An 11,679-nucleotide genomic window follows, 5' to 3' on the forward strand; every position below is an offset into this window, starting at 1 on the left:
TAATGTGTTTATGAATACAATAAATAAGTTGTTGTATGTTAAAGCATTACAATGATTAGACGCCTATTGCATCTAGCAATTATTAAACCACCTGTCCACATTTCCCCATCAAGTCTTGGATGACGTTTGCTATGCAAATTTCTGTGTGGCCTCTGAACTGGCATGATGCACCTGGGAAAGTCCCATGCTTTAACCTGCATAGCTCAGGTGGAGTCAGGTGACATGGGAAGGGTGTATATACAGTAAGTAACAGGTTTAGTTTCATTCTCTTCGTTTCTTCTCCTACAGTATATTGTCCCGTGGATTACTAGTTTCTGAAAATCTGCACAGGTACAGTACCCCCTATCATATAAGCATGAGTTTTAAATATTCCAGTTTATAATATGAGAATATAATGTTTTTTTTTGGCATATGTTTTCAATTTATTCTCCATTAAATGCTTTCTGTATAGCAAATTCTGGTTTATAAAAACATCTAGATATGTATGGACTTAAATTGCACCTTACAGTGCTACTTTACATACAGTACAACAATGAGGTCCCCTCATACATCTGTTTAATCCTGATTTGTAGTGTTAAGGTGCCCATACATTCGCTCGATGCATTTTGTACTAGATTGCATTGCATTTAGTTTCAATTGCATGCTATACCCTAATACAGTGTGTGATTTGAACTAGATGTGATGCCATCTAGTACAAAAAGTACTGCCTGCACATACTTTTTGTACTTTGCGATATGCAGCACAAGCCACAGTTAAGACATGCGATGCGTTTTGAACTAAAAATCATTGCACTTTGAATGGGCACCTTCAGAACTTTCTTACAGCATCCTATTTTCTCATGTCCTTATGGCTCAATTTGTGTCCTTTTATAATCAAGTTCTGTTACTTTTTGTGTATCCAGATTTGTGGACATTAAGGGGTCTATTCAAAGTGGGTGGCAAGCCCCTGACGGCGAGTATTCACCGCCGCCCCCTTCAGTCATCATTTCCACCTTGCTGGTTCTTTTCAACGAGGTGGAAACGGCGAGTACGGCCATGAAAACAGTGGGGCTCACCACAAAAATGCATTTGGCTCACTGCATTTGCGTCGAACCTCGCCGTTTAAGGGAGGATTTTGCCAGAACATAGAATTCGGCGAGCAGCCGGCGAGGAATGCTTGTTTTTGTTGATCCTTGCCATGCAAGGCTTTGAATACACCCCAAAATATGCAGTTATTTTGCTATATATATATATATATATATATATATATATATATATATATATATATCACACTATTATGCGTGCTGTTCACTCAAGGTTTACTTGTTTTATGTGGCTTATCTACTGCTGTATTTGTTGTGTACTAAGTCTAATGTTGCGTACACCTGGTGAGAATTCACTTTCTATTTGACTCCTATTTGATCTGGATCTGGGTTAGTTACAATGTTCACATTTGATTTTGACTGTGTAATACAGATCTGTACTATACAGTCTTGCCTGCCAAGACTATTTTTCTATACGATTTACACTACACGCACATTGGGATTGAATCTGCATCGAATTTCGAAAAACCATTCGACGCCCATTCGATTTAGATTTTGCTTCTATAAGCAAAATCAAATACAAAAATAGTGCACATCTCACGGTGTGTACCCTCTATTAGTCTTCTTTACTATGTACATTGTTTTTTATGTCTGTTAAGCATACCTCTAAACATTAGAAGAACCACAGGAGGGACCTTTGCAAACACAGGAGGTGCATGCCCAAAATTTGGGGGCATGGCTGGTTGGCCTGCAAAGTGCATCAGTACAGCAAGGCCCCGTTTTGCCACTGTAGGGGCATGGCCAGTGGCTCTGTGAGCTGCAGGCCATGGCCCCAGCACCTCTGCCTGCGTGAAATATGCTGTGCGCATGCGTACAGCGTCTATTCATTGCTGCACAGCAGGAGACAACTGCCTCTCCCCTGCCATAGGACACTGCCATCCCTGGGCAGGATGCAGGAACATCCCAAGAAAACAGGACATTCCTGTGAAAATCGGGACAGTTGGGAGGTATATATTAAGCACCTTAAATTCTGTTGGAGAAAGAGCGCTGTATAAATAAAACTATTATTATTATTTTAATCTTAATCATCACTTTTGTTGTTGATGGTGAAAATGAGGAAACTACAGTTGATCAGTGAATAGAATACTTGTAGTAAGTGAAAATTATCTTTAGGGGATTTATGAATATAAAAATGATTGGTTTCTGGGCCTGAGTTTCTGTAGCAAACATAAGTATTTAGACATCTGCTGCCTCTGGCAATTATTAAACCACCTGTCCCCTTGTTCTCAGTATAAACTGGATAACATTTGCTATGCAAATTTCTGTATGGCCTCTGAACTGTCACGCACCTGGGAAAATCCCATTCTTTAGTCTGTATAGCACAGGTGGAGTCAGGTTACATGGGCAGGGTGAATATAAGCCATTTAGTTTCACTCTTTTAGTAATCCACAGTTAAAGGTTTCTGGAAATCTGCACAGGTACAGTAACAACTGTCCCATATCCTGACTTTTAGTCATAAAATTAGTCTGTCAATGTTTTCCTTTTTTGTTGAAATCATATTATGTATTGTGGCTGTGTAGGTTATCATATTTTTCCGTTAATAATTACTACTTTAAAGTTTAAATCTATTTGAAACATATAATATTAAAAAATATTTTTCATCTTATGTGTCCCCTTCATACTAAATACAGCATATATGTTTTGATGCAGTTATTCTACAGATTTCTAGTGTCCGTTTTATATGCTCATCTATTAGTTGAATAAAATAATTAAATGTATTATGTTTTTTCACCCTTAGTACCAACAATGGCAGGAGGAAGCTGTGATATTAGCAGCATCTATAACAATTATATATCAACCTTATACCCTACAAACCAAACAAACGCTGTGTCCGGAGGAATTTTGACAAACCCTGAAGATGATAAATTACTTACCTTTGTCGCTGAAGAGACAAGTTGCGATCTTACAGGTAATTAAGTGGTTTATGAAAGTGAGATTAACTAAATATGTTAGGAAAGCAAAATATTTAATTAACGCACATATAGCTCCCAACATGACCCATTCCAGGAGGAACACAATACTCTGTTCCTAGTTCCCCTCTGAATGTACTGTATGGTTGCCATTGCCTGATTTGAACAGGTTAATTAATAAGAAAGGTGCTTCAACACAGGAGATGGCAATCATACATTAAGAGGGAAGTCCAGGAGCAGAGCATTCTGTCCCTTCTGAAGAGTGTCATGTTGGGAGGTATGCACACATGAAGAAAATAGAGGATTTCTGTAAATAGAGATAAACAGACAGAAAAAAAGTGATTTGAATGAGAAGTAAAGGCTTTTGGCAGGGACCTACAGAAAATTAGCCTAATTCATGTTTGTAACAAAAGCAAAAACAAGCAATTGGGCAAAACCATTTGGCACAGCGGTCGGAGCAGATGTAACATGTGCTGAGAGATTTAGATGGTGGGTATTAAAACTGAAATCTAAATTGCAGTTTAAAAATAATGCTGACATTTGTGGGATACATGCAAAAGCAGACAGTATTTATCTAGCACCAACAAAAAAAAAAATCTATGGTACTCTTTACTTAGAAGGGCGCCCACGATTTTGATCGTGGGCATCGTTAGTAAAAAATCTCGGGCATCTCGGGCATTGAATGCACTAAAAAATCGGGTGCGATCAACCGACGAGATGCCCGAGATTTCCCATAGGGAACAATGTTAAATGTCTCAATTGACCCAATTTTCCTGTTCAATGCCTCAATTGACCCGATTTTTCCATAGGAAACAATGTTAAATGGGCCACAGAGGCCAAATAGGCACCCTGAAGTGTATAATGGCCACCCGAATTGTTAACGCCACCCCACGATCAACGTCAACCCGATGCGTGGCGAGCGCAGCGAGCCCGCGAGGGGCGGCGTTACGCGTCCTACGACCTTTTCATACCCCCACTATCCACGTCGGCGTGGAGTTGAGAATAGAAAGTGTGGCGAGCGCAGCGAGCCACCGAGCCCGAAGCGTGGCGAGCACAGCGAGCCCCGCGAGGGTACGCGGACAGCTGTGAAGCCCGCGAGGGGACGCGGATACCTGTGAAGGTATCCGCGTCCCCTCGCGGGGCTCGCTGCGCTCGCCACGCTTCGGGCTCGGTGGCTCGCTGCGCTCGCCACACTTCTATTCTCAACTCCATGCCGACGTGGATAGTGGGGGTATGAAAAGGTCGTAGGACGCGTACCGCCGCCCCGCGCGGGCTCGCTGCGCTCGCCACGCTTCGGGTTGACGTTGATCGTGGGGTGGCGTTAACAATTCGGGTGGCCATTATTCACTTCAGGGTGCCTATTTGGCCTCTGTGGCCCATTTAACATTGTTTCCTATGGAAAAATTGGGTCAATTGAGGCATTGAACAGGAAAATCGGGTCAATTGAGACATTTAACATTGTTCCCTATGGGAAATCTCGGGCATCTCGTCTGTCGCATCGCACCTGATTTTTTAGTGCATTCAATGCCCGAGATGGCCGAGATGGGCGCCCTTAAGTAAAGAGTACCAAATCTATATATATAAATGTATTTTCTCCCCTTGTATGGCAATGTGGTTTGTTCCAGACACAAAATTACTTGCTTTCTTTTCTTTACTTGCAAACATGAATTAGGTCCAAAGTACATAAGAAGGCAGCACCAATAAATATACTGATATAAAGGTGGCACACTGATATTAATTGTCTTATTTGCTGTACAGAATCATGTGGTTGGGCCCAGGACTTCCCAGCAATGTGGTCGCAGCAGCAGGTATTGGACTGGATTGGTTATCATGTAGAGAATAACAAGTGGGATGCCAGCACTATAGACCTGACTCAATGTGAGATGGATGGAAAACGCCTTTGTCAACTCAGCAGGGAAGATATGAGAACAATGTTTGGGGGCCTTGGGGACAAGCTCTATGAAGATCTGTACCAGCTTAAAGATTGTGAGTACTATGTCTTGCTTATTGTACATTATTTGTAAATAGTTTTTTTTATTAGACATGTATTGCATAGTTTCCTATCAAAAGTATGGGTAAAATAAATTTTAAAAATCCTGTATAAAGAATTGTGCATTTCAGAAAGACATGCCAAGTATCTCTAATGTTCTTTTAGTTATATAATTGTACAGTTGTACAATTGTTCAATAATATAGAGGCAATCACTCTAAAATATGATTTTTAAAATTGAAATTAAAAGTTACAGTTAGACCTTACAGATGGTTAGTGCTACTCCATGTCCTTTTTTTTTGTACTGTAACTTTTCTGTATTTTATGTATTATTTTAGATGTTTCTTCAGAATGGAATCTTATCTATGACTTCCTTAAGAATGAAGACATTTTGCAACTTGGATGTAAGAAAGAAATAGGTATGGAACTTCAAGTGAAAGGGCCAATAAGCACTGTAAAAATATGTTTCAAATAGTGTTTTAAACATAAATTCAGTAAGAAAAAAAATAGATTGTTTTACGATTTTTTTCCCGATGGTCATTTTTTGGCTGTCGAGTTATTGCCCATTTTTTTTGTAAGAAATGTTACCCTTTTTTACCTGAAAATACGTAGGATTGGCAAAAATCCACAGACCTACAGTATGTGTTTCCGTGGCAGTAATCATGAAAAAATGCTTAGTTATCAGCAAGTGTTGGCATTGGGGCTAATAGGATAGTCCAGGCTAGTTAATTAGCTTTGGTAAATTACAGCATAAAATTGAATACCACCTAAAGTTTTGAAATAGTCAATTAGAAATTATTCCAATACTTTTTAATTTCAGAGTTCGAGCCATGTGGAGGGAAGACAATAGACCCATGGTATTACTCGGATCCAATCTCCCCAGCCAGCTCTACGTCATGTGGTTCTGGTAAGTAATTCAGTGGGGCTAATAAGTCAGAAATGCAACAAGGTTACTGAGTTTGCATAAAAACAGGTCTTTTATGGGGATGGCGGGGAATAAATATGCTTTTCAGATGATTCAACTTTTCTTTCTTGTTATTAGGAACAGTACCATATAGCCCACAGATGCCAAATTCTGCGGAAAGTGATCTTGACATGGAGGTCAAAAGTAATTTAAGCACAGGTTTGTTACTGCTAGACTATAAATAACACTAAATAGGCTGGAATTAACAAAAAAGAGAATGAAAATGTAGGTTTAGATTTGCTAATTGGCAGTTTGTAATTAATATTATTGCCATTTTAAATTGGCATCTTGCATAAGCTTCTACTTAATAACTCTCGACCTCCATCTTTACAGTTATACTTGCTTAAATTATATTACTTATTTGGGCTATTGTTAGTGAAGATGGAGGGTGACCTTGGACTGCACAACATAATTACAAATATAATGAGTGGTGCTAACATGCAGAGACTTGTAGTTCCACACAGAACTCTGCAATATAACACAGAGCAAAACTGAGGCATCCTTTTTTTTACTAAAAAAAAAGTTGGCCAACCAACCGGCATCCAGGTGACCTTGTCTGGTATGTTCCTAACACTAAGTGTGCTTTCCTATTAGCCCCAATGTATTTTCAGGCAATAAACAGACAAAAATGGACCGGCAGTTGGGTGAAACTACATGGAATCAGGATCCCATGTGTTATTACGTGTTCTGTTGGCTGTTTATAGTGATTATGCTTTGCTTGCCTGAGGCACGCCAAACATAATACAGGTTGAGTATCCCTTATCCAAAATGCTCGGGACCAGGAGAATTTTGGATAACGGATTATTCCGTATTTCGGAATATTTTAATATTTCAATGATGTATTTTGAAGTATCTTGCATTTATGCTGTATAAACACATAATATACACACAAATATATTTTATTACCACATAAAATACACACAAATATATTTTAATTGTTCAAAAAACAAGGTTTCAAAATGTGAAACAAAATGTGTGTACTATCTCAGTACTGATTTTGAATGCCAAGCAATCATTGTCTTGCACATATATAGTGCCAGTTACATATCATGTCCCCAGTGATGCTGTTTCAAATGTCCCCAGTGAGTTTTTAGCAAAAAAAAATTTTTTTTTTTCTGGAATGTCCGTATTTCGGAATAATTCGGATAACGGATATTCGGATACGGGATACTCGACCTGTACACCAGTATTGGGGCTAATAGTATAACCCAGGGCTTAAACTATTGGCGGTGGTGAAGCTCCGCTGCTAATAGGATATACTAAGTTTTTATTTTAAAATATTGAAAAACATACTAAGAATATAAGACTTTTTTTAGCATAAAATAATTTTTTTAATAAACAGTCACTAATGATTATGATAGAATACCACCTATCTACACAGAAAATTTTAGTTTACACTTTTTTGGTTTACTTTCTGTTTATATTAATATGCTGGGTCCTGTGTTTTGCGTGTGCAGATAGTTCCTCAAATTACAACAAAAGTGATGTAAATCCCATCAAAAGAAGGAGAGGCCGACCTCGTAAACTGAATTCTGACAGCAAAGATATCTTGGAGACAAAGAAAAGCAAACACTGTGAGTACAATAAAAGGGGCTGTTATACACTGACAAAACTGTATGGTTTATATTGTATGTGCTATGTATTTCACTATAAAATACTGACATCGCTTTGAATTACTTCATATAGTGAATTTCTTTAATCTGTCTTAACATGGAAGCCTTATTAACCTTAGTTCTCAGAAATATTCTATTGTTTGCATGCAAATTTTATAAATATCTTCTATTTCGTGAAGCTTGTTGATCCCACAAACAGCGTTATCTATATACAGTAGACTAAACAGTTTCTTCATTTCCAGCTGCGCGAGGTACACATCTGTGGGAGTTTATCCGCGATATATTACTTCATCCAGATTTGAATGAGGGTCTCCTAAAGTGGGAGGACAGATCTGAAGGGGTTTTCAAATTCCTTCGTTCAGAGGCAGTGGCTCAGCTCTGGGGGCAGAAGAAGAAGAATTCCAGTATGACATATGAGAAACTAAGCCGTGCAATGAGGTTGGTGCCACTAAAATGTTATTATTATGCTTAATGTATGCAATTCCACAGAATACCACACAGAGGGAAAATCAGGGCAGACATAAACAGGGACATAAGGTATAAATTTAGACATGAAAACAAAGTTTGGAACAGACCCTTTCCATGAGAGCTCTGAAGGTCTGAATACTACATTGCAAGTATCTTCTTTGTAGTATTCATAATCATATTTATAGTCACCTTATAGGTGAGGTTCTACCTGCTTACCTATTCTGCACATCTTTCAGAAAAAGAAAACCTAATTTCCAGTAGTATATACTGCTGCACCTTTGTAAAATACCCACAAAAACCCTTGGGCTCATACTGTATATTGTATGCAAATCTAGCTCTGGAACTAGCCTCAACCATTGACCTCATTGCACGTCACTGGATACTGCGAGGGAATCTGATTGCGTGAAGCACTGTGAATATGAGTGGTTATCAGCCCATAGCCCCTGCTAGAAGTGAATACAAAATATTGTATGCAAAAAGGACTGCATACAATAGTATGGTATGCGATCCTGCACCCTGGGAGCTGCCGGGTGAGTTGGTGGGGTATTGCATGCGAGGTACCACATGTGATATTGCAGTGGTTCTCAACCTCGGCCCTTGAGGACCCCCAACAGTGCACATTTTCCAGGTCACCTGGCAGGTGCACAGGTGCACTAATTATTCACTGGGACATTTTAAAAGAACACAGGTGGGGCTAATTATTTCAACTGTGATTCTGAGTGGAGACCTGAAATACGTGCACTGTTGGGGGTCTTTGAAGACCGAGGTTGAGAACCACTGCTCTAGTGGATGACGGCTTTTAGAGTTTATGAGGGAGAGTAATATGAGATGAGGTCTGAGATGTATGAAGGGGTTGTGTTAAGCACTTTAGACATGAAAAATTTAAATTGGATTTTGTAGGTGATGCAAAGTAGTGAGACGAAGGGGTCTATGTAGTAAGCCTTGGTGAAAGATAAAGTGGATGGAGATAAAGTATCAACTAACTAGCTCATAACTAGCAGTTAGAGGCTGTGTTTGAATAATGACAGGAGTTGATAATCTATCTCCACTTTAAGGCTTAGTACATAGACCCCAATGTTCTGTAAAGGATGGGTACGAAATCCCAGTGTCAGTCAAAATACGGACAGTGGAATACAGATGGATTCCGAAAAGTATTTTCACCCTTCTACTTACTCATCTACCCCAACCTTAAGCTGGCTACACATTGGAATGACGGCAATGTAAGGATACAATAGTCGACCATTCACACAGACCAACAGAGTGCATGAAAGCATAATATACATAGTTCCTAAGCTGCATTAGTTGCATGCTATCAGCCTCTAGGGCATTCACACGGGGGGTTTGTTCGGGTGCGTTTCCTGGGCATACCCACGGAAATGCTGTGCATCCCCATGTGAGTGCAGGCAGGCACCTGCCTTCTGACAAAAAAGGAAGTTGCAAAGATGGAAGTTACATGTTGCATAGATGGAAGTGACATGACTAGGAGATCATTTTGATGTGTTTGTTAATGCTAGAATGAAAGAAACAAGCATTTTGCTGCCACCCTGGAAATGAAACCTATTATTTTGATAAATGCATTTTCACAGTGAATTACAGTAAATTTGGATCCTTAAAGTTGTCAGAACAAATCTGAAGTATTTTTTTGGTGTTTTTATATTCCCAGATATTACTACAAACGAGAAATCCTTGAACGAGTAGATGGCCGCAGACTTGTTTATAAATTCGGGAAAAACTCCAGTGGCTGGAGACTGGAAGAAAAATTGTCTATTGGATGTTGAAAACAGAATGATATAGACTGTTGGATGTACAATGTGAATGTACACTATTCGTCAGACTCAGGCCTTTTTTTTAAGGACATTGTTGTAGCACCATTATTACGGTGCCAGTTACTTAAGCTGATATTTTAGCTTCAGTAGGTTGTTGTAAACCATTGTACTTTGATGTTTATTATGTATGATCTGTTGTAAATATTTTTGTTTAGAGTAGAAAATCAATGTGAAGGTTTGTACACACAGTGCGATTGCCTTGCGATTCGGAATCGAATTGCACGGCAAACAAAATGCATTTGATTTTGACTATCTAGTACAGATCTGTACTATATAGTCTTGCCTGCACAGTCTGTTTTTCTGTTCGATTTCCACTTAAAAGGAGCGCGCATTGGAATCGAATCGGCAGTCCATATCAAATTAAACGTTAGTCAAAACTACACTGTGTGTACACTACATGAGTTCATACTGTAAGTCGGAGAGAACAAAATGAAAGCACAAAAAGTAGGATATATTGTATATACCTTTAAAATAACATCTCACCTACAGAAAGACATGGACATCTGTATTGGTGCATTTATCTTTACTGAAAAGCTACTCAGCAACTATGATCTGTAACTTAATATAGTTTGTTGGGCCTGATTCAGCTTGGATCGTACATGATAAGCTGCTCAGTGTAAGTGTAACCTTACACAGGCAGCCTGACGCAGCCCAACTTGCAAGGCTAAGGAAACTATACCTCGCAGCGCAGTCCTTGGCCCAGCTACTCCTGGAGATGGGGACAACACCTCCCAATTTACTATAAATGCAGGCCGCAACACCGCTGGCCCTCCTTACGAGGACCTCTGACTGTCAATAGGGCAGAGGCGTTCTCTGTTCTGCAATGTAATCACAGGAACCATTGGGCATAATGCAGGTTGGCGATTCATTCTGAATTAGCCCCATTATATATTGTGGTAGTCATAAGCAAAAATAGATCCTTTTTTAGATGAACAGGGATATTCCATAATCTGGCCATTTGAAAACTTTGTAAAATGAGATGTGTAAAATGTATTCATTTCCATTTTGTTGAAATGTGTCAACAGTATGGTATTGCAGTTTCTAAAAATTGCATAACTTTGCACTTAGTAATATTACCAAGACATCTAGTATTTCCCTTTATATCCTGTAATGACGGGATACACATGGATGACTGGCAGTGGGGATGCCAGCATTCATAATGATGTATCAAACTATTAGTATCTCCAAATGCAATATAACTTGTGCTTCTGAAAGGACGTATTAATCCAATTCTAGTAACCTAACATTTAGGACATTTTATAAACTTCTTCACCCAAATAAATATGCAGTATTCAACATGTTTATTAATGCTATAGCAAGTGAAGCAGAAATTGTTTACATTTACCTAAGAAACACAATATTCTTGATATCTAAAATATTTTCAGACATCATCAGTTTCAATTTTATAAAGCCTTAATAAAGGCATTTGTGAATTTTCAATGAAAGTAGCACCAATCATGTAGATATGTTAATAAACAAATAATATGTACAGTTTTAATAAATATAATTATTTTTTCAAAATAATATAGAATTTCCCAAAGCACTTATCATTCTGATGATTTCAATGTTTTAGCTGGACTAATAAATGTTAATTATTTTATCATGTAAATGTTTTCTTTTATGTAAGTGAAGACTTTTTTATATGTATGGTAAGAAGTAACACTTTAATTAAAATAAAAGTTCTTACATGTGTACAGGGAAACTTTGTTTAGTTTTTATTATTATTTATGAAAATAAAGAAACAAACAAAAAAAAATATTAACAAAGAGTACATTATTACATGATTACATAGTTAGCAAGTTTCAAACAAATAAAAGTCAATCCAGTT

General features: G+C 38.3%; 1 protein-coding gene across 2 annotated transcripts; it reads left to right on the top strand.

Moving 5' to 3' along the window:
* The first annotated feature begins 244 nt into the window (after positions 1 to 244).
* ELF3 (E74 like ETS transcription factor 3) lies at positions 245 to 11,424 on the top strand. Of its 2 annotated transcripts, none has more exons than XM_083173152.1 (9): positions 245 to 330; positions 2,820 to 2,990; positions 4,750 to 4,977; positions 5,319 to 5,399; positions 5,801 to 5,887; positions 6,023 to 6,103; positions 7,402 to 7,518; positions 7,800 to 7,995; positions 9,689 to 11,424. In XM_083173152.1, exons 2-9 carry the CDS (start codon positions 2,828 to 2,830, stop codon positions 9,801 to 9,803), a joined length of 1,068 nt encoding a protein of 355 aa, XP_083029278.1. In that variant the 5' UTR covers positions 245 to 330; positions 2,820 to 2,827; the 3' UTR covers positions 9,804 to 11,424. The 2 variants fall into 2 exon arrangements, with proteins under 2 accessions (XP_083029278.1, XP_083029279.1); XM_083173153.1 differs by lacking the exon at positions 245 to 330 and adding an exon at positions 2,431 to 2,499.
* The last annotated feature ends 255 nt before the right edge of the window (positions 11,425 to 11,679 follow it).

This window comes from Crinia signifera, chromosome 2 (assembly GCF_055691185.1).
Source record: "Crinia signifera chromosome 2, ASM5569118v1, whole genome shotgun sequence".
NCBI classification, from domain to species: domain Eukaryota; kingdom Metazoa; phylum Chordata; class Amphibia; order Anura; family Myobatrachidae; genus Crinia; species Crinia signifera.